This window comes from Cheilinus undulatus, linkage group 7 (assembly GCF_018320785.1).
Source record: "Cheilinus undulatus linkage group 7, ASM1832078v1, whole genome shotgun sequence".
NCBI classification, from domain to species: Eukaryota; Metazoa; Chordata; class Actinopteri; order Labriformes; family Labridae; genus Cheilinus; species Cheilinus undulatus.
Window position 1 is genome coordinate 11561043 of NC_054871.1, and position 27588 is coordinate 11588630.

The window sequence follows — 27588 nt, forward strand, 5'->3', positions numbered from 1 at the left end:
TATTTTGAGTATGACTCAACAAAGAAAATGTGTGCTGAAACAAGCCGTTCTCAGATTTTCCCCTCATGATGTCATGTGGGGAGTTAGCACCGCCCCAAGGTTTGGTTGGCCCTCCTGCCTTTAAGTGTTTGTCACCCTCCTCTTCTGATCTTCCTCTCAGCTGGCAGCTGAGAGGAAGATCAGAAGAGCCACATCCATTTCCTGAGAGGGGCGGAGTCAGATAGCTCAGTAACATTTAAAGCCACAGACACAGAAACAGCTCGTTCTGGGCAGGGCTGAAACAGAGGACTTTATAGACATGCAAGAATCCAATACTTGAGTGTTTTTTCAGCAACAAATGTCACAGGCATGTTTTGGAGACCTCTTTGACCAATATAAACTTGTCTTTAAAGGGTACAATATGTGACCTTTAAATTGCAGAGTTAACACTGACTAACCAGATAAGGTAATAGAACTCAAGCATTAGAGGCTAATGACTATGTAAACATTTTTTAACTGAGAAAATAATATTTTTAGTAGCAGGTACTTATCCATTTAGGTTATATCAACTCAAGTTTACTCACATGTTTATGTGACATTAGCTTTTTGAGGTTAAACTACAGTGTGGGAACTTTCCTATACTTTAATTCCAACTCAAAACATGTTTAAGTACAAATTTCTCTTATTTCCACTTCATCTTAAATGTCTGTGCCACCATGCTAGTCCAGCTGCAGTGACTGAAGGCTGCACACTGAACCAGGAAGTCCTCTTCTGTTATGTTCAGCGTTCCATCTGTTTGCTCCCCAAGCATGATGTTTCTGACTGAGTGGATAACTTTACTCATGGTGCAAAAATGTCTAATGCCCACAGGCATTCTGGGAAAACTCTGCAGATCAAGGGATGATGGTCAAATAATTTGAGTGCAGTTGCAAACACAAAAAATACTGAGCATGATCAACTATTTACTTAAAACTAAGAATGTGTTCAGTAAACTCAGAAATAGGGAGACACCAGTAAGCTGCTCCTCCGCTGCAGTGCTGAAATCATCCGCCCCGGGACCCACTGTCACGACCCCGAGCTTGACGCACCAGGCTGTTACCTATCTTTGCCTAATGGTAAAAACACCTTTGTTAAAATCTGTTTGTCAGATTGTATCTGTTTGCAAAGCTCGTTTCTTCTGTATTTTAATGTTTGATTTTGTTTTTTCAGTGGTTATACAGTAATTCCCTTGTCCTTGTTTGTTCCCAATTCATGCAGAATTCAATAAAGGTAGGGAAAAGATAATAAGGTAAGTTTTTATGTCAGATAACCTTACATACACAGGGCAAAGTCACCACAGAGGTGAACTGCTTTGTCCACAGGGGGCGTCATTATTGGCACAAAGAGAGTTTCTCTCACAGGAGCTTTAAACTCTCCAAAAATGAATAAAACTATATTTCAAAGGATTATCGAAGAAAGGTGTAATACACGCCATAAAGTCAAAATAATCTGTTTCAGAAATACAGAGAGGTTATCAAAAGAAGACTTCAGGCACTTAATAACTACTGTGCGTAAATTTAAATAAAAGTTTGTTTTTTTTCTGTATGGATGTCACCCATTGCTTATGTCACTGCTACAAAAGAGAGAAAAACAAACCCCTTTTATTAAACAAAAACAAATTCAGAGTGGTTTACACTACACTGAAACAAATAGTGACAAAGTTTAAACTCATAAATAAATTTATCTTGACCGGGGAGTCTGGAGCGCCAGCAGTCCTCCGCTGTCTGATGACGCTCTTCCTTCCTCTCCCACCCAGAGAAAGCTCAGATTTACGGCAGCTCCAGCCTTGTGCTCAGTGCTACAGCCCGTGATTACACCTCTTTAACCTAACGGGACTGCCACTGTCTTTACCGAAGAGATTTTACACCTGAACCGGAGCTCTGGATGATTCGCCGCGTTATGCGTAAAAAGGCGCACCGCTCGTCGTGACGCAGCGTCACCGTCTGTGGATGTACAACTGTTTAAAGTCAAGTTTGGTAGCGATAACTTTGACCCAATGAGGATTATAGATATCATGAGGATTTTGTGGCTGTTTCTTTCACGATTCCTCCACTTGTCGGGTGAGAACTTTTTAAGTTTAAGTTTTTGGGGAGCTCTGAAACGGAGCGATATTTCTAAGTGAGCGTTTGCTTTCAAGGCTTGTGGTATTTTTATTCAGATAATAAATCTTCGTTCTTTATCAACAGTATTTAATTGTCAATATCTTCATCATACCTCAAACTTAGTCAAAGTCATGAAAACCCTCAGAGTGTAGCTTGTAGATTTCTGAATCCTTGGGGAAAAGGAGCTCATCCATGTTTCCTGCTATTGTTCTGTGGTTCTGGGGCTTAAATTCCAGTCTGAAGGAATCCTGCGCAAACAACATCGAGGTTTGGCAAGATTATTAAAATAAGTGCATTCCTGAAGTGTTTTCTTTAACCAAAAGTTTGTGGAAGGGGGGCTGAGGTTGCCACATTATCAATCTCTGTCAGTGGTGTCAGGGAGATGTTGGATGACAGAAAACCAACTTTGAGTACAATCCATTAAAGGATATTTGGTAGCGACAACTGCTTGAGGATAACAAACTTAGTATCAGCTTTGATGTTGAACTTTACTTGATAAGTTGAGGTTTGGGGATCACAGTTTTATGTTTGATGTGTTTGGTGTCTGACGTCCTAAAGTTTAACCCAAGCTGCAAAATCTTTGTCATATTTGGTCCAGTGGATGAAATCACTGCTATGTTGTGTGTGAACTACCAGAAAGTTTAGAGTTGGGGTTATTTTTTTATGTTTTTATAAAAAAAAATGATAATGATCCCTGGACCAGATAATAAAACACTGACATTAACAAGCAGGTGGTGGATGCTAGGGAGACGGTCTGGAAATATTAACAATTTTTGAAATGTTGTATTGTTAGAAATCAGCAGACTGCCAACAAAAAGTTAATACGCCCATAAGTATCTGGACAGCAACACAATCATTTATTTGTCATTTTGTTTCTATTTACTTTCTAGATGGATCTGAAATAAAGCAATCAAGATGTGACTTGAGGGCAGACTTTGACCTTTTACTTAAGTGCTTTCACAGAAATATGGCATTTACTATTCAGGAACTATGTCCATTTTACCCAGAGTACCTCCATTATCAGGAGCTCATATGTAATTGGACAGGTGTTAATAAAGATAGAACCAGAGTTTTAGTTTCTTGGATGAAAATCCTTTACAGTCAGAGACTGAAGTCTGGAGTCTATGAACATCATAAAGTCTGAGTTTCAACTTGAAGATGCTTGAAATAAAGTATCGGTGTTGTGATTTGGTCAGGTAGGTATCGGCGGGGTATAAGGCGGGATGAAGGGGAGAACTTTCTGGGCCCAGCCAAACGGGGGGCCCATTGGGGTCAGCAAAATCCTGATCAAAAAAGAATTTTAAGCTGTGATAATCATATTTTGTTTTTGTTTTGACCTGATTAACAGTCATACAAGTCAGTTTATTTATCTATTTATTTATCTTTTAATGCTGTAGTTATTTATTCATTTATTGATGCCGTAGTATATGGTCTTTTTCAAAGGCTAAAAAACATTCTGTAAACATGTAAATCCACTTCTAAAAAATGAACAGAGTAAAATGGGTTAAAAGTAAAAAAAATGGGTTAACAGAAGTGAAACATAAGTGGAAAGTTGCAAAAATGACTTAAACATTGTAAAAACAGGCTGATAAAGTAGTGAAGAGGGGTTAAAAGTGGCAAAAAGAGCCTAGCAAAGAGTGTTATTCAGATTAAATTGGCAAAAATTGGCATAAGAAGTGAAAAATAGTTAAAAGTGACAAAAATGGGTTTAAAGTCGCAAAAAGGGGTGAAGAGGGGAAAAGAGTGATGAAAAGGAGTTAAAATGTGGCCAAAATGGATAAAGCTCAGATAAAAAAAATTTTCAACATCGGACCCAAAAATAGCTTGACACTCTTTCACATGGACTTTTTTGAGAACACCGAGTGGACTTTCATTTTTACACAGAGGAGAGGCTTCCATGTAGCCACACTGCCATAAGCCCAGTGACGGTTCTCCTTCTGGGACTTTGTCTCATCTCCACACAGGATCTCTGCAGCTCAGCCAGAGTCACCATCAGGTCCCTGGTCACCTCTTTTATTAAGGCTGTTCCTTCCTGATTTCTCAGGTTGACCAGCTTTTCGAAGAGTGCTTGTTGTGCCAAACTTCTTCCATTTGAGAATTATGGAGGCTACTGTTGTCCTGTGACCTGTAAGGGCAGCAGAACGTTTTTGTAGCCTTCCCCAGATCTGTCCCTTGCAACAATCCTGTCTCTGAGCTCTGCTATGACCTCGTCTTGGTTTTTGCTCTGATATGCATCCTCAGCTGTGAGGCCTTCTATAGAGAGGTGTGTGCCTTTCCAAATCATGTCCAGTCAGTTTAATTTACCTCAGGTAGACTCCAGTCAAGGTGTAGAAACACCTCAGCAACAATCCAGAGAAATGAGAGAAACTGAAGTGAAATTTCAAGTGTTTTTGCAAAAGGGACTGAATACTTATGTCAGTGTGATGTTTCAACTTTTTATTTTTCATAAATGTGCCAAAATTCTGTTCTCACTTTGTCATGATTGGGTCCTGACTGTAGATTAATGAGGATAAATTTTTTTCTTTTTTCAACTGTAGCATCAGGCTGCAACATAAAAGTGAATACTTTGTGGGTGTAAATATTCCATATCAATCAGGCGGTCACTCTACTTCCAGCATCACATTTTCCATGCCAAACTGCCAACAAAGGCTTAAGTATCTCCTTCCATAAAAACGGTTGGAGTTTTTTTTCTGGGAAATGCAAAAAAAGACATGGAAAGATTGATGAGCCCTCCACTGGTCAAAGCTTTAATCTTGTTAAAATGTTTGCAGTGCCAAAGTTTTTTTCCCTGTTTCAAAATGTCTCTATCCTGATTAGAAATGCCCCGGGGAACAAATCTATCAACAAGTAAATCCATTTTTATAATGCTCCAATTAACAACAAATGTTAAGACACTTTACAAAGAGGGCTGGTCTTGACTTTTACGCTTTGTGATATTATTTACAAAGATCCAACATGAATCCACCATGAGCACAGCATTTGGCATCTTAATGGTTCGAAAAACTTTCTTTTACCTCGAGCAGAACCAGATTTATGTTGAACAGTCATCTGCTGGGACTGCTTTGGCCTTTGAAGGTGAGATTGAGGGAGAAATTAAAAGACAGAGATGCACAGAGAAACAATCAATGCAACGAGATTGAATAGAACTCAAGTATAATGTAGGAAAACCTAATTAAATTATCAAGTTAAACTCCTGAAGACTCCCTTGTGTGTTAGCGTGCAGCTTCAAACTCTCCATCCTCTTCCACAGATGCTGTGATCGACCTGACCATGATCTCCACAGCCGAGGTCACAAATGTCAATCACTTCTCCATCTCCTGCATCAACGGAGAGCGCAGCCCAGGCGAGGTGGTGCTGGACATCAAGAGAGACAACAGGATCCTGGTTTTCCCTAGAGAACCCAACTTTAAAGTTCACAAACCCAGGAACAGAGAGGCCATAGCAAGAGGCTTCCGTGACCTGGATAATATCGGCATCTTCTACTGCAAATCCTGTCAGGAAGTTCCCCCACTGGAGACGGTCACAATGATCAACAACATTGGCAAAGGTGCGTTCAGTCATCTTTACCTGGTAAAAGTAAATCCAGTTTAGCAGGTGTTTAAATGATGGTATTTCTGTATTTTTGCAGCAAACTTTATCCCAACTCACCTCACTATGACTGCTAACAAAGGTGAGACTGTTAACCTCACCATGCAGCTGGTCAGCTCAGAAAAAAGAGACGTGACATGGAAGTACAACGGTAAGATATCAAACATGGAGAGCATCCACCAGTGCCAGCCATACAGGGGTGTGTGCAGGGCTCTTGAGCAAATAACCAACTCTTTGTGCCATATCTGAGACTCTGCAATCAATGTTTTTTCTGTTCTTACTTTTAGGAAACTACTACTACATGACTCACTGGATAGATATAATAAACCGCACTGCTGTACTGACAGTGGAGAACGCAGCTTTTTCCAATCAGGGCATCTACAGCGCCAGCTACGTGGGGGACAGCCCCCTCAAAGGTGCCTGGATGAGGCTCATTGTTAGAGGTTTGTTGAACCCTGACTTTCACAACCTTTGTAATAGAAACATGCACAAGATCAGAATGAGCCAGACAGTTTTTTAGGAGTGGATGGAGTACGTTACCCCCTGGGATTCACTTTTTGTTTCTTATGTTTTCAAGAAGAAACCAAAGAAAATTCATAGAATAAGATAAAAGAATGGTGACTTATTGAAAATTCTGCTAGATTTACTCAGATTAATGTGATTCAGACAATCACAAATAGCATTATTTGTATTAAATTTGAGGTTTACAGGTTGCCAGGAGCCTTGTGGTTGGCCTGGCGGTCAGCCAGTGTGCTCCATGTGCAGGGACTGTTGTCCACAGGGCAGGGGGGGCTGGATTCATATCAGATTTGTGACTCCTTGTCAGTGTCTCACCTCCCCTACTCCTCCCCAACTGCCAACTCTGTCCACTGTCCCATCTCTCCAATAAAAGCCCCAAAATAAATAGCAGTTTTTACTCTTTTTATTAAAACCCTTCACAGGTCTCTTTTCTCATCCCTCTCCCACCCAATCTCCCTGACCATAACTGATGACTCAGTGCAGCATTTTGGGGTTTTATAGTAAATCTATAAATAGTTATGATTTTTTTTCATGGCACCAGTTTTAAACCAGTAAACCCAATAAGTCTTCTGAGAGGTGTCAAGGAGAATTGGAGCAACGGTGTGGTGTGCAAAATCGAGACAGACAAACACAAACCAATTGTAGTAGTAAGACATAAAGAGATATTTAATGGAAAACAAACATCCAGTATTTTTTATTATAATACTCAGAAAACGTGCAAAGTGCAGAGTTCTTGTTTTCAGTAGTGCTGAGATACAGACCGCAAAGAGCAAATCAAGGTCGATAATTAGTCCATTCATTTTTTCATTTATGGCATGCTTTATTGTCTCTTTAAGCATGCTTTGGCTCTGTCATGTCAGCATCTTTCTGCAGCCATAGAGATGTAAATTAGTCCGCCTCTGCTCCTAAACGTCTCACTTCAGTTTAAAAACTCACAGAGTAAGTATTCAATCACTCAAGACATTTGCAGAGGTCAGTAGTGTTGTGGTGAGGAGTGCAAAGGATGCTACGATTAACAGGATAACAGTTTTTATAGAGAAAGGTGATAAAGGGGTAAATAGTAACATAACAGTGCACATATAAGATGAGAGAATGGCATTTAAAAGTATCAATGAAAACAGTAGAGATAAGAAGGTATAAGAAAACAACATAAAAATCTGATTTAAAAAGCATTATAGAAAACAAAATCATCTTGTTGACAATTAGATAAAGAATTGTAATTTTAAGAGCTTTAAATAAGCATGTACCAGGATTTTCCCAAATTCAGGTAGAGTGATGGTTGGTGTTAGCTGCTGTTAGCAGTCATTATGCTGAGCTAAGCTTTATCTTTACCTTTGCATACCTTTACTCGGTCCTTCGTTCTTACAAAATCACTTAAAACACAAAAGGTCGAGTCATATCCTTTAAACCAAGTGTGGCCACTGCTTGACTTTTAGTGTGATAGTACTTGTGTTTGTTTCATTCCCAGTACTTCACTTTTATTATCACGGTCTCCACCCTCCACCTGCTCTGCTCTGACATTTCCCTGATCTCTCGCTTGCTCGCTTTCTCCAACAAATGCAAAGGTTTTTTTATTGTTGCTCTCTGATCCATTTGACTAGATGGTTGCATTCCTGTTTTTATTGCTTTAGAGTTCAAGTACTGAGTTGATGATCCAGCATGTTAGGAGGCTGTTTGTGCTAAAAATACCATCAAAAATAAAGCATGAATGAAAAATAGGAATAACTTATTACGTGAATTTACATGCAGATTTAGGAGGGGGTTTTATGGGAAGTTAAAACAAAATGTTCTCTTATTTAAAGAGTAAATGCCATGTTATACAGAGTGGATGATTCATGGATTTTATCCCTACCTGTCACTCTGTTTGACTCTGCTCTGTGTACCTGTTACTCCCTGCAGACTGTCCCAGTAAGAAGTGGGGTCCTTACTGTGACAAAGACTGTCCAGACTGTCTGAACGGAGGCGTTTGTCACGATGCTGATGGAGACTGTATCTGCCCTCCAGGGTTCATGGGAACTCGCTGTGAGACAGGTTGGTACTGCGCAAAAGTAAAGGCTGCGTTCAGAGTAGAAGGCAAGAAAAGTTGATAGAATTTTACTGCTGTATTCCTCCAAATTAAAGGTATTTAACAATTAACACTCACTTAATACGCTACTGGAAAGATAATCAGTAGTAAAAACCACTTCAAGGATTGAATCAAAAATTACATTTGTGAAGTTAAATGAAGAACAAATCCTTTATTGATCCATCAGTGAGGACATTCAATTTTACACTCTGTTAGTGAATGTTATACATGCACAAACAGCAGCCTAGCACCCAAAATTCCAAAATTTTTGTGTGCTACTTAAAAATGCACTGGTGAACCTTTGTACCTTGTACTGTCCTTTGGGCTGTTGTGCAAGGAAAGTTGAGGCATGATACACCAAAACCAAAGGAATTTAAATAAACACATTAGTGAATGTGTCTTTCTTTGTTCCATGCAGCCTGCAGAGAAGGAAGGTTTGGACGAAACTGCCAGGAGTCATGCGGCTCCGAGATGATTTGTAAGGGCCTTCGGTTCTGTTTACCTGACCCGTACGGCTGCTCCTGCGCCAGCGGCTGGTTCGGAACCCGATGTGAGAAAGGTGAGCTCCACATCACCTAAATGAAACCTTACATCTTCTGTAATATCAATGTGCTTGTCAGGAGTAAAATAGTTTTTACACTTTGGTGTGTCACAGTAGTTTAAAGTGTTTCCTGCTCTCTGTAATCGGTTCTCAGCCTGCCATGGTGACATGTACGGTCCAGACTGCACGCTGAGCTGTAAATGTCAGAATGGAGGAGTCTGTAACCGTTTCAGTGGATGCCAGTGCCCCACTGGGTGGAGAGGACAGAACTGTGAGAGGTCTGGTAGGTATCTTCACAACAGAAAAGTTCATCCTTTAAAAAGTTTCTACCTTAAGGACCCTATTTTGAGGATGTATAGCACTCTATCTGAGGTGTGTGATGAAAGGTGATTTGTGGTGTATAATTCAACATTTTGCTGTCAAGAGCACACAATTCTGGCACAGACCTGAGCATGGAGGTCCCATTAAGAAGCTTGATTATACACGGGTATGAGTGACATGAATTGACCCAGTCTAGACCCAGGCATATACTGTATATGCTGGCTTGCATATTGTTGTTTTGACCATGACCACATTTCCCCTGTTCTCCAAATCTCCACTTGCTCCCTATCCCCTACCGCATCCAATTAAAAATCCTCCTCCTCACCCATAAAGCCCTAAACCAGGGGTCATCAAGTACATTTGCACAAGGGCCAGATTTAGTCTTGACAGAGTCTCAGGGGGCCAGACTTTCAAATAAAGAAAGATTAAATCAATATTTTGTTCTGATTAACTTATTATTTTATTGGTATTTGTATTTTCAGGATATTTTTAGGCATTACCAGTGAGATCTATCCCCATCTGTAATGCCGTAGACCATAGAATTGGCTGGGTTTCTGAAAATCCCAGAGAATGGACCCTCGACAATGTGATTTAGCACCACTATGAACTCATGTTTCACACTTTACACTACTTCACCACTTCATTCTGCCATATCTGCGACATTTGGTGCCACTTTTAACCCATTTTTTGCCAGTCTTTAACTCCTTTAAAACTACTTTTCTAGCCTTTTGTGCCTCTCCTTTATCCATTTTTGCCATTTTTCATTACTTTTTTCATAATTTTTGCTACTTTTGACTGATTTTAGATACACTTTTTGCCCCTTTTTCTTTTATAGTAATGGTTTGCCACTTTTTAACCTCTTTTCACCACCTTTCCTGCAAGTTTTTGTCCCTTTGTGCCACTCCGCAACAGATTTGGATGCTTATTGCCCATTTTTGCTACTCTCTAACCCCTTTTCACCACTTTATCCATTTTTGCCAGTTTTAACACATTTTTTTAATATTTACTAACAATGGCTGACAAGTGAATTTCTGTAAAAACAGATCAAATGTGAAGTCATTCTAAAACTATTTGAATACTAGTTGCTTTTGGGGTCAGTTTAACAGCTGCAGACATTTGAAGCCAAAAGATACTCTTAAAACCACAATATCTTCTTTCTGAATTTGATGATCTTCTAGGAGCTGGACAGGAAGCTTTGGGGGGCCTGATTTAGCCCCCAGGCCGCCAGTTGATGATCAGTGACCTAAACCAACACGATTGACTTATAAAATCAATAAAAGGGTAAAACATCCCAGGGGTAAACACTTCCACTTACCTACTTTTAAAGACACTGTGTATATAAATGCAATTTTTTTAATCAAAATTTGAAAAAAGTGTAAAAAATTTACAGTCTGGTTGTTATTACCTCCACCAAGGAGGTTATGTGATCGGGTGGGTTTGTTAGTTAGTTAGTTTGTTAGCAACATAACTCAAAAAGCTGTGGACGGATTTTGATGAAATTTTCAAGAAATGTCAGAAATGACATAAGAAAGAACTGATTAGATTTTGGCAGTTATCCGGATCACCGTCTGGATCCAGGAATTTTTTAAAGGATTCTTTATTATTGGGAGATAGGGCTGATGGTGGAAGTCTGTGCTGTTACCACTTTACACCAGGAAATGATGGACATGAGTAACTTCAATCCCAGCAGCATTTTGGGTGTGTTTCTATTTAAAGTTTTGGAGTTTGTACCATTCTAAAGACGTACGCCCAGTCGAGGAGACGAATTGGAGTGCAACAGAGAGAAAGACGGTGATTTGTAGCAAGAATACTCACAATGCTGGTAGGAATAGAGGAATATTCACCCTTTGCCATGACTTCCAGTCGTCCAATGAGACCATGGGTGAGACTGTCAGTGCATCTGTTGGCACCAGCAGGCAATGCTTCCACCATGACAGTCCACCTGTCACAAAGCCAGTGCTTTGCCTCTCCATGTTTCCACCCCACCAGGGAGGGACTAATCGGCAAATGCCATGGTGGGGGGCACATGGGGACGGATCCAGGAATTTTTTAAAGGATTCTTCACTATTGGGAGATAGGGCTAATGGCGGAGGTCTGCGCTCTCCGAGTGCTTTTCTGGTTTTACAGCTGGGGCCTCATTCAAGGCTAACAGTGGGCCACCTTGAGTGTGTGGCACTCTAAAGCATCCGCCTATACCTGATGATACACTTTTATATTTTGTACTCTCTCAGCCCTCCGTCCCATTAAAAACTATCAGAAAGCACTGAAATTAGCCTGTGAAGGTTTGTATTGCATTGTGTGTTGTGCATGCTGTAAACAAGCTGTTTATTATTCACCTATATACATCCATCCCTCTAATTCTCCCTCTAAATATCATTGTGCACCCCAGACTTAAGACTTTAAAGGTGAATCCCATTTCTACCCCTTAGCCCTTATCTCAGCCCTACCCCTTGGTTTTGCGCATTCACATCAGGTGAAGTGGTGTCCCAATTCTCTTCTGAATCGAGGGGTAGGGCTAAGGGCCAAGGGCTACATAGCCCTTGAAACGAAGATTTTCCAGGACCACACTTGAAACCAAGGGGTATGATGAAGTCACCTCTGATGACGCAGCTGTTTATCGGCAATGTGTGATGATGAACTTTAATCAAGTGGCGTCTCGTTTCTTAAGGGAAGGTTTTCACCCCTTCCCTTACCACTCAGTTTCAAGGGGCAAGGGGAAGGGGTAGATGAAGGGGAAGGGCTAAGGGGAAGGGTTAAGGGGTAGAAATGGGATTCACCCTTAGACTAGGTTTTCAGTGCTTCAAACATCCCTGTTTTCTTAGTCCTCAAGATAGAAAACCACCATCTTTGGGCTAGACCACTCCTTGTTTTAAGACAATCATACTCATGAAAACAACTCAGGGAAAAAAAAGTAAAAAGGAAACACAGCCGTGCTGAGTGCCAAAGTGTTTTGCATCAGGCGTATGATTGGGCCGTTAATGTTACAAGTTTATGGAACAGAACTGACTGCATTGGTAGCCATTTAACATTACAAACTCCTGTCTCTTTCATCATTGCACAGCACATTTTCATCATCCTCCTTACCAAACTACACTGCTGACTTTTCTGTTCATCACAACAGAAAATATCTGTTATACTCTAGCACAAAATCAAAAAAATAAAAAAAGTTTCAAGCTGGATTCATTAGCTTAAAGATAAAATCCTAATAAGATCTTATGAAGTGAGTTTGTCTAGTTAAATTGGGGCAATTAAACTGCACATAATCCTTGCTACTGTGATAGTTTGCAGGATTCTCCATGCAAGTTAAACATCAAATATAATTAGAGAGACATTCGATTTCAAAATCTGGCTAATGGTTTGAGTAAAATTTGTTATCTTTGGAAATGTGGAGAACATAATTAGGTTGGGGTTTTGTAAACTGAGGTGTTGAGTGGCTTTGAGCAACTTTGGCCTTTTTTCTGGGAATTTTGGTTTTGAAATACACCTCAGCATCCGTCCAACGTTGCCCTTTTGTCTCTAATCCAGATCAATATCCTGTGTAAATATCTGTGTTATTTCTCTCTCATCTCTTTCAGACCGGGCTCCACAGATCCTGGATTTGGACAGCATTATGGAGTGGAATCTGAACTCCAGCCCTAAGATCTCCTGTTCAGCCACAGGCAACCCCCTGCCCAGCCACACCAGCATCGAGCTGAGAAAGCTGGACAGCACAGTGATCAAGGTAGAAAATCCTGGTGTTTGCTTACAGCTCTCCTGCCAAGTAACAGTAAAGTTTAATATAAAAGGAAGAGAGAGCACAGGATGGAGAGGGGGGGTTCAGCACAGAGGTTATCAGAGGGCTGGCTGAACAATGGACTGCTTAAAGGAGCAGCACATGATTGGTAGTTCATTTAGCATCTTTAATGATGTGTCAAGATCAGGTACATTGGCATTAATACATTTTATAGCTCACTGTGGTGTTTTTTAGAGTCTCTACAGAATGGTCCCCTGCAGAGAAAATGGCCAAACAGATTTGGCATGGTCAAAGAAATAATCTGCTGGTAAATTAGCAGCAATGGGATCTGAGCAGAAGAACAATAAAGCTTGATGAGAGTTGATTTCTGAAGCATTCAAATGGTAGGTCAGAAATCAGTGTTAACAACATGAAAGCCTTTAAAACAAACAAAAACAATGACATGTTTTAACTCACTTAAATCAGTGATTTATAACTGGTCAAGTCTCAGGACCCACTGCTTTCTTCTTAATAAGAAATATGGATACAAATATCTACATATAATATTGCTTTTCTTTGCTGAAAATGTGCTTTTGCTTTTTTCCCAATGGCTTCAGTGTGAGTTTGCAGGTTACTGTTGATGTTTAAATGTACTGCAAACTGGTATACAGTGGCACTGGTGGAGCGATTAGCTTGGATTTTGCTACAGTGGCAGATAATAAGAACGCAGCTACATTTCTTTAGTAAAGGAAGAGCAAAGAACCACATTAAAAGCTTTATGTTGGAAAAAATGAATTTGCTCTCCTCCTGACTGGCTTTGACATGGGTATGTTTCAGCAACAGGCTTTACTAACTGTCAGCAATGATAAAGACTTCTGTGTCATATGTTTCAGTGCTTTGATTGGCCTGTGATTACGGTGGCCTGGGAGTGCGATACTACATTACAAAGTCTGAAACACTTTTAAAAAGCTTGTAACAAATTTACATCCACCAAAATATTTCAACATTTCAGAAGAGCACATTTACATCAGCAATACACTTTAAAAAATGATGAAACTAATTTAAATTTTTCAATCAAATTTACAAAACTGTCCCTAATGAAATAACAAAGTTTCAAACACATTTATAAAACGAAACACATTTACAAAGCCTGATATAAAATTACAAAGTCTGAAATACTTTTACAAAACTTGAAACAAATTTACATTAACTAAAGACGGAGGACAAGCTGGGTTAGATATGAGCATAAACAACGATCACTAGAAATTTTTCAATAAATGCACGTGAAGAAAACCAGAGAAAGAGCCGAGGTACCATTGTGAGAAGTAGGCAATACTCTGGCACTGAGGCGAGTCAGTGCAGTCTTATTAAGGGGAGCTTGATTGCAGAGCGGACTCAGGTGTGATCAATCAGCCTCAGCGACAAGGTGGGAAGGGAGCCGCCACAGAGGAAGCAGAGTGAAGTTAACCACAAACACCAAAACAACGGAACCGGAACCTACCTAAATAAGATCAGTGCAACGAAATCACTGCAAATGTCTTGGTTCAAACTGTTTCAGACTTTGTAATTTTGTATCAGACTTTTTGTACATTTGTTTTGTAAAGTGTAAAATTGTTACATTGTTTTTAAGTGTTTTTAAGTGTTTTGCGAGTGTATATTTTTATGAACTGTAAAAAGGTTTTAGTTAATGCATATTTATTTCAGGCTTTGTAATTTCGTATGACACTCTAGGCCACCATACGTAATGAATGCCAGACAGAACACTCACCCAATCACCCTGCAAAACTCTTTTTTTTTTTCTAAATGTGCAGACAACAGCTGGTTGCAAGGTTGGATGTCTGACCAGTACAGTTTCAGATAGAAACAGTCTATCTAGAGAGTCAGATTACATAATCATATCGCACTAAAAACAGTTCTGTAGCTCACTTTTGGTTCCAGACCCACCAGTTGAAAACCACTGACTTAAATCACCTTTTCTCCCTCATTCTGATGCTTGGTTTGAAATTCAGCAGCTCGACTTGACCATAGCTGCATGCCTAAATGGGCATTGCTGAGCCAAAGATATAATTTACCAACACAGTTAGCTTAAAGCTAACTCAAAAACATATTTGTTAATGTTGAACTTGGCCCCTTTAAACATTAAAAAAAGGAATAGAATAAAACATATTGTTAAACACAACAAACTACCTTCCTGTTACATAACATCTATTGGTTTGTAGGTCTCCATGCACAGTTCAGTGTAGATCTCCATCTGTTAAATAATCAAGCAGTCTAACTGTACTGTGCCTTTAAGATTGATCCCATGATATTAAGTCTGAGTCAAACTCTGAGGAAGTCAACAGCACAATGGTCTGAACAGATAAGGCTGTATCACTCGACAGTGCAGCTGTTAGCTCATGTTGCCTTAAAGTGACATGGTCATATTTATGTGTTATTTCTGCTCTGCTGTTTCCCAGATTTTAAGAATAATCTGATGAAGAAATATAAAAATAATTCTCACAGGAACAAGAACTTTTCCCACGGTGTGGATGTTCTCAGAACAAATCTAAGCAGCAGCAAGTAATAGGTACAAGAAATAGAATTGTGTTTTTAGGATTTTTTATTCTACTCTCAGGCTTCCCGCACCGTCATGGACTCAAATAAGAGCACAGCCATGTTTGACATCCCTCATCTGACTGCTCAGCAAGGAGGATTATGGGAGTGCAGGGTGTCCACCAATGGAGGCCAGGACTCTCGCAAGTTTACCCTCACCATTAAAGGTCTGTGGTTCCATTTCTGCATTCTTCTAACACCTACGGTAATAAACAGAGACAGCAGGCCGTTATTTTTGCAGAATCTAAATTTGTGATTGTTGCTGTGTCTCCTCAGAGCCCCCTGTGCCCACCACCGCCCCCAAACTGCTGGAAAAAAAGAGCAAACAGCTGCAGGTGAAGCCGATGGAGTCCTACAGAGGAGACGGCCCCATCATCTCCATCCGGCTCCTCTACAAGCCCGTGGAGAACGGAGACTCTTGGTCCTCCATCATAGGTTAGTTGATATCAGAGAGAGCAGAATTATAATGTCAGATATTTCACAAAGTGACAAAAACAAAGGGAATCAGTAGATAAATGATAAAACTAAATAAAAGGCAATAAACCAGGAGCAGGCACAGTGTCATGGTCTGGGCCCTCACACTTGCCCATGTGGCCCACCCTAAATGTTTTGGGATATAACAGACTTTCCTTGCTTATACTTTGCTCAGGAAAAAACTCAACTGTCACAAGGTAAAAATCCTCTCAAGGTTTTTAGCAACACCTTTCTGTCATCAGTCTCATCAACAGCGACTTGCATTGAACTGCTGAGAGTTGCATCTGATTACAAAACTGTAGTAATGCCTCTTAATGACATGAAAACAAAGAAGGAAAGGCATGAGTTGGTGCTGATTGTTCCTGTCTGATCTGATTTCTTTAAATGTCTTAGAAGCAAAACCGCCAGCACCATGTGCCATTGGGACTCCCTCTCTCTCTCTCCCCATCTCTCTCTGATAGCAGAATAAACAAATGATTAGTCTTCTTCACCATCAATGTGAGCGTGTCTTCCTGCACCAAATAAAAGATCTACAGTATGACTCACAAGTTGTCTACACATACACAAAAGGCTGTCTCTATCTTAGATTAAAGGTTTCAAGCATCCCCAGTATTTTCTTTTAAAAAAATTATGGAACATAGTCTATAAAAGGGGGAGTCTTTGACCTTTTGATATTAACAGGTCAGCAAAAATTACGCGTGCCCATCTAAATCATAATCCTGGTGCTGCTCCTTTGAGGAGGGAGTTTAATTATAACTCATTCATTTCATTTGATCAACATCTATTTATCTACACCGCTTATCCTGTCCAGGGTCGCTGGGGCTTGAGCCAATCACAGTTGTGAATGGTCGAGAGGTGGGGAAAACCCTGGACTGGTTGCCTAGCAGTCACAGGGATATCATTCAGGGCGCTCTCACTCTAGGCAATCTCTACTGTGCCTGGGCATGTTGAGCCTAAAGTCCGGTTAATTTGACCTGTGTGTGTGCGCTATTCACAGCTTGGGTGTGGCAAATTTCCCTGGCCCCTAGGGGTGTGACGAGACTCTTATCTCATGAAACGGGACGAGACAAGATTTGGGCTCACGAGACAATGCAAGATTTTATACTATTCTTTTTTTAAACTTTGATGACAGAATATATGACTAGAAACTGTTTCTTTAATTCAGTTTAAAGACATAAAATGCAATGTTTGCAGACCCTCTTGCACTGAATATCACTGCAAACATGCAGCTGCTGTAGCTTATATCTTGTTTATCTTGTATATCTACTAGTCATGATTCAAACATGCATTTAACAAAACTCCATGTTAAGTTTGCATATGTTAATGGCATGTCAGTCCTCTCTACTACTTCTACTACAGTCCCAATGAAAATGAAGATAGAAGCAGTTTCATAAGTATGGACTTTCTTTACATGGTGAAAAACATTTTTTAAAATGCGAGTAAGATGGCAAAAAGCTGCATCAACTCAGTAGAAAGATCTATCACCCTCTATCACCTTAACAAACACTGAAAGAAATAAGCGTGTCAGATCAGATCATGTAAAATGGGTTGCTATTTTACAGCCTTTAACAACAATACTTAATGCATACTTATTGTTAGTCATCTAGATTAAATTTATCAATGGTGGATGTGCCAGGTGATGATATTGTTGCGTGACAAATTCATGCTCAGGCATAGATGCATTGAGAAGTGTGAGTGTAGGCTGAAACGAGGAGTACACGGAATACAGATTGCCTCGTGTGAGTGCGCTCTTAGAGACAGACATCCAGTGAAACTCACAATCACACCTACTGGCAATTTAGAGTCATCTAACGAGCATGTGTTTGGACTGTGGGAGGCAACAGCTCTAACCCTGCACCACTATGCAGGCCGTTATCCATGCTAAAAGTTATGCATAAGAGTTGCATAATTAGGGAGGTAGCTGATTTTAATTAAAGGCAAGCACATTCTACCAGTACACATCAGGCCTCAGCTCCACCTCTTTACCTGTTACTGGGCTGATTGACAGCCAGATTTAGACAGCATTTCCCTAAAGTTGAGCTTCAGAATTTCCCCTTAGTAACCAATGGGTGATGTCACTTAAACTATGTCCATGTTTTATACAGTCTTTGACTTCAATGTTGCCTTACATTTTGATCTCAGAATTAAGGTTCACTACAAACATCTGACCCCTGAATTTGGATTCATTTGATGCTTGTATTCTGTTTTCTTTGATCTACAGTAAGTGGAGGTAATAGCTGCTGTGAAGCTTTTAAAAGATCCAAGTCATCAATGTTTCCTTTATGAACTTTTTCCCAGTTTACAGCGCCAAAGAGCCCATCACTCTCATGAACCTGGAGCCATCCACCCGTTACCGTGTCCGTGTCAAGCTGAGTCGTCCTGGGGAAGGAGGAGAGGGAGCCCTGGGGCCAGAGGCCATCATGGAGACTGACTGTCCTGGTACAATACAATACAAGAACTTTATTTATCCCCGAAGGGAAATTCAATATTTCGATATAATAATTCGACCCTGATTTAACTGCCCTGTCCTGTCAGAGGGATCACACAGCACACTGCATATTAATAAAGTTACTTGGAATTTTTGCCTGGGAAAAATGTCTTCAGACAGGTCTGCAGAACCACAGAGAGCATGATTCTCTTTTTTTCAGGTTGAAAATAAAAGAAAAATGTCCTTCTTTTTGCTGATCAGTGTTTTTCCCAGGCTGAATGGAGCCAGTTGTCTTCTCCCCAATGAGCCTATCTGTCCTGATGGCTCACGTCTGAAACAAATATAGAAAGATTAATTATCTTTGAAGACTTCTCTAAGATAAAATCAAGACCCTAAGGGATCAAATACAAATAAACATTTGTCATCAGTCATCGAAATCAGAAAATTAATTAACTTCTGAAAGAACCTGCAGTGAATTGGAAGTATGTGGTACTTTATTCCTCCATGTTTGTGGTGCAGAGGGAGGTAGAGAATGAAGCCTGAGTCCAGAAAAGATGATGGAAATAACTGAAATAGATCATCATAGCACAGAGTTTTTATTAAATATGACTCTTTGGCAGCATGTGGACAGGTCCATGTGAACGGCGGAACAAACTTTATTTGTTACACGGGATAGTCTGTCTCTTTCACAAGTGAGCAGTTTATTTAAACGGTGTATTTCATGACCATCAAGGATGTTATTCTGAATAGCATATGCAGTTCAGTTAATCCAGGTGAAATTACAGCATTTATGTAAGCCATTTGTGCATTTTCTCAAGCCTCTTACTTACATTTATTTTCTTTTAATTTGAAAAGGTTATCCACATGATCTTCCTGTGCAAATTACATTTTGTAGCTTGGCCACTTTTGGCTCCTCCAGTCCGTTTGTGCCAAATTCAAAGAGGGAAATGTTTAACATAATATAGGCGTTTTCAATGCGCATTATGAGCAAGCTTTACATTTTGATTTTTCCCATTTGTGGAAACACTGGATGGTATAATTAAGAAAAAGGGCTGTAAAAATATATTTTAGTCATGTTAGGCTATGCATGCTGATATTAGGTTAAAGATATGATTTGTCATGAGTTTCTTTTTTTTTTTTTTTTTTTTTTAATTTTATAAATATATGATATTCAAGTCCATTTAATAATAATAAGTGTGTTTTTTTCCAGTTCTCTTGCAATCAAACAACAAAATATAATTGAACTTTTTTTATAAATAGAACTAATGCACAGCCTACATTGGCTCCATTACTTCCATTATTATCTCAGCTGCTAATGCTATTACCAAAATGTTAAGATGGGACTATTGCTGATTAATCTTTACATAGAGTCACTTTTATTACTGACATTATAACCAGATCCAAGAAAATAAATCTAACATAGATTTATGGCCCAGACAGCCATAGATATCTTTTTCATTGCAACTCTACTTGTTCTCCTCTCTCTCTGCATCTCCCTCCTCTCACTGTCTACATCTTCCTTATTTTTTGTATCACTTCTTCTCCTTCCTTCTCTTCTTTTCTGCATTCTCATTCTTCTCTCTTTTTCTGCATTTCCCTCTTTTCTTTTGACACTTCCCTCTTGTCTCTTTTCTGTATGCTCCTCTTCTCATTTTCTGCATCACCCCTTCTCTTTTCCTCTTTTTTTCTGCAACTCATCCTTACTGCATCTCCCTCTCTTTTCTGTATCTTACTCTTTTTTTTGCCTCTTCCAATTTTTCAGCATCCGTCCTTTTCCCCTTCTTCTGTTTTTTCTGCATCTCCTCTTCTCTTTTCCTCCTTTCCTTGTTTGCATCCCCCTTGACTAGTCTGCATTTCCCTCCTCATTTTTCGGCCTCTCCCTCTTCTTTTGTCAGTATCTCCATCCTCTCTTCTCCTGTCTTCCTCTTTATCTGTATCTCCTTTATATTTTTTAAATCTTCTTACTCCTTGTCCACATCACTTCTTCTCTTCTTCTCTCCTCCCTCTTATCTTGCCCTCCTTTCTTTGACTGCACCTCCTCATGTCTTTTCTGCATCTCACAACTCCGTTTTCTTTATCTCCTTTTCTCTTTCCTCTTGTCTTTATCACATCCTTTATTAACAATATCTCTTTCTCTCCTGTCTCCCTCTTTTTCTGCATCTCTCCTTTTCTTTCCTTCCTATCTCTTTCTGCATCTCCCTTCTCTCGTTACCTGCATCTCCTCTTTATCTGCATCTCCCTTCATCTGCATCTACATGGATAAAATGAGAATTTGCAGCTGGTTTTTCTGTCACAGAAATCTTACAAAGTATAAGTTATTGGTAGGTTTTGGTGTCTCCAGCTTTTCAGTAGGCACTGTTATGCATTCTGTATGATGTTGGTTCAGCTAGTTGTTTATCCTTTGCACACTATTTTGTCTTGTTTGCTGGTTTCTCACTCCTTATACACCCTGAATCCCTGATACAAGTTGCATTCTGAACTACTCATTTCTGCTGGCTTCTCCCATGTCTGTACGCCTCAATTCTTCACATTTTGATGTTGAAGAACTGAAGCCAAAAGCAGATAGCGCCCTGTGCATGATAAAGTAGAGTTTGAGTTTAATTTTTTCATTTTTATTGATTATTTAATTATTACAAGGTATCGTTACATCCCTATTCAGTAAAGACAAGGGAACAGATTTATGAAAGTTCGTTTGTGTGCCAGCTTACCAGTCCTATTAACTGTACTTAAAACAATTTAAAAGCAAATCCAACTCACTTCAAAAAGCTTTATCAGTGACTCAGGGGACAGCTTTAGCCATTGAAGTATTGTGATAAATTTACAAGGAGCTGTCAGCACCCTCAGCTCACCCTGTGTTGCTCTCTTCCACCACAGAGCCCACAGTTCAGCCTGAGATTGACGTCAGCTCCATGGAGGGTCGAAACACCACGGTACGCTGGCACCTGCCCCCCAACAACGGCGTTAATACCGCCACAGCCAGCGGCTTCTTAGTGCAGCTCACTGGGCCTCCGCCTGAAAACGAGAAACTCCAGGAAACCACACTGCTCACCGTGCTCTCCACAAAATTCCACAACCTGGAGTACCAGAGAGACTACACCGTGGTGGTGCGGCTCATCAACTGTGGCAGCCAGGGGCCGCCCTCCAAACCATACACTTTCCGACTCAGCAGCCAGGGTAAGTAGAAACTCTGCTCTTTATAAGCTGGAAGGATAACCTCTTCTAAATTCTGCTAGTCATAACTTCAAGTTTTGTTTATGAATGTGAAGCTCCTCCACTTCAAAGAGACTCAAACATTTACCTGAAGGGTCTGAAATGGATTAGACTGGAGACCAAACAGCTTCTCTTTTTTTCTTCTTTTCTTTTGAAAGGTTCAGAGGCTTAGTTTGACTTTTAGCTCCATTTGTTTCATTTTGGATGTGATTAAGTTTGAAATTAGATGAAAGAAAAACCTTTGAATTAATGTCCTTAATACACATTTTTCCCACATAAAATACAAGAAAATTATATTAGACCTCCAAACTTCTAATTAGTTAATACCAATAGGCCTCATTCACCAGCTGTCCTCTTTTGCAGCTTTTAAGAAGGCTGTGACTTTCTGCAGTTTGTTTTTCTTAGCAACAGACTAAATCTAAGAACACAAGAATGCTCTTACTTACATCTGAGATCTAAATTAGTTGATAACATTAATTTTAAACTTGTCAGCACTCAAATGCACTAAAGTATTGCAAATTAGCATGAACATCAGCGACTCATAGTGAGGACAGTACACTCAATTTAGAAATTATTCAATAATATGCACACATTTGTGACTTAAATATGGCCAACTTTAGCCTATTGAACTATTTTTAGTTCCATTTAGAATGCAGTGGGGGGGGGGGGTCAAGTTCCACATTTAAATACACTAGGGATAAGTATTGAAATCCGGTACTGGCATGGTACCAATAACAACATATACAATACCTGCTGCTGGACCAAATTACAACACAGATATCAGTACTTCATTTCCATTCCCCACCACCCCAATATGACCCCTGACACCCCAAAGGAAAGGCAAGAAATATGTTGTGGAGTTTGTAAGATTAATGTGTTTAGTTACGCTGGTTTCCTTTTCTTATCCTATGTTCGACTGGCATATAAAGAATCATTTAAGATACCCAGACAGCTTTTATTCTCCCGCGGACTTTCAACACACATTTTCTCTCAAAAAGGTCGAGTCACACACCGTCAAGTGACCTTGACCATGTAAGTATTGATTTAGCACCAGTGCCTCAAAAAATCAAACCCTAGTCCCAGTATTATCCCCAAACAACATCCACATGAAGTCGCCCTACAGCCAAGGTCAAGCTCGACAGCATCTCTTTTGTTCTTGCCTTTTCACCCCTGGTAACCCCGCCGGCAGATTCAGGGCCCTTAGGATATCCAGAACAAGACTAGGGTCTTGTGACAACCCTTGTACCTGTCATGACAGTACCCTAGGCCATAATTACTCATCACATCCACCCCTTACTCCACCGTTAAGGTGTGAACATCATTATTTTTCTACAGATTATTTTCCCATGCCCCTGGTAATATGAGAGGACATCCAGAGCACAACCTGGGTTGTGTCAATGCTCCTTCATGCCGCATGGTGCTCTCAGGCGGCTTATTTGCTGCATTTACGCCTTACTTCAGCGTCAGTTTGTGGCCTAAGCATGCATGAAAGTTCTGCACAGTACTGTTTTTCATACATGATAAACAGCTAGTACACAATCAAAAAGACATGTTATCAATCTCCTTTTTAGTTCAGCATCTTAAAGATTTATTTTATTAGCCTTGCAGTCTTTAAGTATACAGTCTTTGAAAAAAGAAGACAATGAATACAGTCCAGTAGTTGTGAAAAAGATAAATTTATTGGATAAAAGGACCTTTTAGATTATTTTTGCACCTTCAGGAAAAAAGTATGGTATTACTGAGGCTTACTTTCTGCCATGCTCCTTTAGTCTTCTCAGACTTCACTGTTTAAGAGTTGATTGGTTGGCATGATCCAGATAAGAAAACTGATGAGTTTACCATCAGCGGTGATACATAAATAAAAAAATTAAAAATCAGCTCATGAAATGGTAAACATTGCCATACAATCCTGACTGTTTTAAAGCACCCAAGTTTAAAATTCTGTATGGCATCTTTGATTTCATTTCCAAATCCCTTTTACACAATGACCTCTCCATGTCTCAGGTCCATCATCCCCACGCAACGTCAAGGCCGTTCCTCTGTCCGTGTCCGCCATCCAGGTGAGGTGGCAGCCCCCTGAATACCCTAATGGAGGCATCATTAAATACACCATAGAGTACCAGGCGGTAGGTCAGGGCAGCCCTCACCCTTGGGTGGACACAGATGACGGAAACGAGACCTCAAGGAATGTGACAGCGCTCAACAGCAGCACGCTGTACCAGTTCAGAGTGAGAGCTTCCTCCAAAGTGCCTGGAGAGTGGAGCCAGGTTGCACAAGCCATGACACAAGAAGACGGTGAGTGGGAAGCCATTGTCTGTTTAATGTCATCCAGAGGTTACAGAAGTTCATCGAATTTTCACTCAAGTGGAATTACAAATATTTGTTTGGGAAAAGACAACCATGAGTGCTGATTCGTGACCTGTAGCCAGCCTAGTGTAGGTTTTTTTTTTTTTTTTAGCTCAAAATGGCATTCAGTTCTCAACACAATTACTAAATAAATCCTGAAGACATTTGGGGGGGCAATATATCTTAGAGGGGCCACAAGGCTTCATCTTCTCTGAGGCTGCCAAAATTAGATCTACAAGTATTGACTAAAACCATGATAAAGCAGTTATCAAGTAGTTTATACAAAGCTCTTTGGATAAGAAAAGCATGCATAGGCCTTTTTTAGTGTTTTATCAGTGAAACGGTTAAAATCTTTGTTGATTTTTGACAGCAGTGTGTCACTTTTTGTCTTCTCTCTTGGGTCCTGGGGGGGTGGGCTCCGCTTTTCTTAAGTACACGTGGGGGGTGGTAACACTGCCTTAAGAGATCCTAGGGTCATTTTGTGCCATACAGCTTTCTTATTTTCAAGCCATTGTGGCTGTGTTGAATGAATGTAACTGTAAATTTGCCAGAGGATGTTCATTTAAAAAAAAGAATTTAGAATTGACATCTCAGTTCCTTAAATAAGGCCAAAAAGGCTAAGACACACAAAAGCCGACACGTTTGTTTCTAAGGACGAAAAATGTCCCATTGAAATGACATTTTGGATCACACATTTATCTTAGCATAAACATATGTATTCCTTTATGTTAAGATTTCATTTTAGACTATTGGCTTTCAATTTATGATTTTTATATTTTTCCACCAGATGGTGCTATTTTTTCCCATTCAAAGCATACCGAAAATGTCTCTATGTACTGTCTCCTGCAGGGGTGCCTTGCTACTGAAATGTGTGTTGCTACTGATGTTGGTTAAAGTGTGTGTGTAAAAAAAATTGTCTGAGTGTGGGTGTGTGTATTTTAATTGAGTTTTTGTGATTTTGGTCAATTAAGAACAGTGATGTTGTGTAAACAAGCTAGCCTGTAAAGTGTTAAAGTCCCAAAAATCTAATTATTTTTTATATGTATATTTCAGGCTAAAGAAGTTTTAAAGGATTCACTTGTTTTAAGTGGAAAAATTAGAATATAACATTTTTACAGATGATTTTAGTAAGCTGACATTTTTTGTCCTTATGACCACAAGTGTGATCTTCTTTTTTTTTTTTTAATCTTACAATGCAAAAAAATAACAATGCATCAAAGTAAATGTTGCTGCCAATCATTGAACCATCTCACAGCCTAATAATAATAATAATCAAATACTCCTTGAAATGTATTTTATATAAAAGTGGGCATTTTTGTCCTCAAGGACAAATGTGTTAGGATATTATAGGAACTCTTAACTGTTAAGGAGAACCACAGAAGTGGTGCTTTTTACAAGTTTACACCTTTGTGAACTCTGTTTTTTCCCACCTCTGTTGTTATAGGGCCCTATAACAGAGAGATCTCGTGTGAAATTCACAGGAAACATCAAAGTAGGACAGACTTATTTGATAAATCGACATGAACATGTTTGGGAACTGCTGTAAATAAAGACCTGTAGTGGAGAAAAAGTAGAGAAAACCTCGCTGAATTGGCACAGCAAAGTAACCACTGCTAAACAAAAATGTGGAGAATTTCCAAGTTAACTGGAATGTGATTTTTTTTCCACATGAATAATTAAAATGTCAGCTTCACTGATACAAAAATCTTTCGAAAGTTTAGCACTTTCTTGGACTCTCATTTATTTTCCCTTCAAGCTGAAAGTCACTCCCAGTGGGAAGTTTCTCCACTACTGTACTCTTGGCCAATACTTGGCTTTTTCCAAGGTGGGTTAAAACAGGACCACCCACACCGTGAGACAGGGATTCACTCGTGGTAATCATTCTCAGACAGCATATTTATGTCCAGTATATGAAAAAACTCATCTCTTGGTTTTTCTCTCCATCTTTCACTCTGCTCCTCTGTCCTCCCTCTACATGTCCTCTTATTCTTTGCCTAAAAAGGCTTTCAGAGTTTATCCCCGACCACCCAGGGTGTGGCAGGGAGGCCCCATGGGGACAGTTACCAGCTGCTGGTGGCTGTGGTGGGATCCGTGACAGTCACCTGTGTGACCATCCTACTGGCGCTGTTGGCTCTTTTCTTCATCCGCAAGACGCTGCTCAACAGGCGACGCACATTCACCTACCAGTCAGGATCGGTGAGGAAGAGCTCTTTTTTTTTAGATTAATTTTAGTTTTTTATGCCTTTTTTTGAGACAGGACAGTGGGATAGAGTTTAGAATGTGGAAGAGAGAGTGGGAAAGGTCAAACAGGAAAGGAACTACAGGTAGAAATGTGAATCCTGCCCACCTGCTTGGAGGATAATTGCCTCTGTACATGGGGTGCAACCTAACCGCCAGGCCATCAGCACCTGAGAACAACTTTTCAAGATTATTTCCTAGTCTTGACTACGGTGTCCATAGCTCCTAATTTCAAAACTGAAGCAAATGCAAAATTAATTTTCTTAAAGGTGCTCTCCTTCTGTGAGCCAGCAGGGGAAGGCTTCTGCTAACATTTTCTAAAACCTTTCAGGGTGCTTTTTTTACCAGTGTCTATTGTGCAAGGGAGTTGACCTAGGCTTCTCTCTCTAGTATCTGTACTGTCTATTTTAAATAGATCCATGAGCTTGATATTTTTTTAACTGTGCCGCATGATTTGGTAGTAATGTGCAATTGCAATTACACTGGACAGTACTGGGCTTTACGACTGCAGTTACAAAACATAAAAATTATCATGAGTCTACTTTTTTGGTTATCAAGGAAAATGTAGAAAATGATGAGTTTGAAGTGTGTATTTCTCAACTAAAATCATACGGATATTAAGTAGCATTGAAAAATACAAAACATGATGTTTTACAAGATTACTTTAGAAAAGGAACTATATTTTCCAAAAAATAAAAGTATTATTTTTTCTGTTTTTGTTAAAAAAAAAAAAAAAAAAAAAAAAAAAGTTTTCTTAAGGTGCAAATGCAGTAGCACTATTAACTTAAAATCTTTCTGCAGGCGTTTTTTGTAAACCGTTCAAGTATTTCTTATAACACATAACACAGAAATAATAGGCAGTAATATTAAAATAATAACAAATGTTCTCCCAAGTTGTAGTTCTCTTACACACTTAAGATTGTCCTCCAGGATTTTCCTACTTCTTGCCACAGTTATTTTACCCTCTACCTCTACAAGCCTTCCAAAGCTGGCTGCCAAGAATCATTCCCACAGCATGATGCTGCCACCACCATGCTTCACAGTATGATATCCAGTGTTTAGTGTCTGCCAAATAAATCTTCTTGTCTGATGGCCAAAAGTACCATTTTGGTCTCATCAGACCAAAAAAACTTTAGACCACTCGACCATGGAGTCTCCCACATGCATTTTGGTGAACTCTTTGCCACTCCCCCATAAAACATTGACTGGTGAAGGCAACAGTTGTTGTATGCAGAGTCTCTCCCACCTCAGCAGCTAAAGCTTGTCACTCCTTCAGAGTAGTCATAGGTGTCTTGGTGTCCTCTCTCACTAGTCTCCTTCTTGCACGGTCACTCAGTTTGTGAGGACAGCCTGGTTCAGGCAGATTTACACTTGTCATATTTCTTCTGTTTCCTGATGATGGATCTAACTGAACTCTGGGGGATGTTCAGTGCC

At 39.7% G+C, this 27588-nt stretch overlaps 1 protein-coding gene across 1 annotated transcript in view; it reads left to right on the forward strand.

The window, feature by feature from the left end:
- Positions 1–1204: 1204 nt before the first annotated feature.
- tie1 (tyrosine kinase with immunoglobulin-like and EGF-like domains 1) overlaps positions 1205–27588 on the forward strand; it is a 36467-nt gene continuing 10083 nt past the window's right edge. The window contains exons 1-14 of the mRNA XM_041791417.1: positions 1205–2078; positions 5371–5667; positions 5749–5859; positions 5996–6151; positions 8127–8258; positions 8711–8851; positions 8988–9116; positions 12730–12875; positions 15481–15625; positions 15735–15893; positions 18231–18371; positions 21235–21534; positions 23575–23865; positions 25919–26112. Of these exons, the coding sequence (XP_041647351.1) occupies positions 2015–2078; positions 5371–5667; positions 5749–5859; positions 5996–6151; positions 8127–8258; positions 8711–8851; positions 8988–9116; positions 12730–12875; positions 15481–15625; positions 15735–15893; positions 18231–18371; positions 21235–21534; positions 23575–23865; positions 25919–26112 (2406 nt within the window). The 5' untranslated portion in view covers positions 1205–2014. The remainder of the gene's footprint in view (positions 2079–5370; positions 5668–5748; positions 5860–5995; positions 6152–8126; positions 8259–8710; positions 8852–8987; positions 9117–12729; positions 12876–15480; positions 15626–15734; positions 15894–18230; positions 18372–21234; positions 21535–23574; positions 23866–25918; positions 26113–27588) is intronic.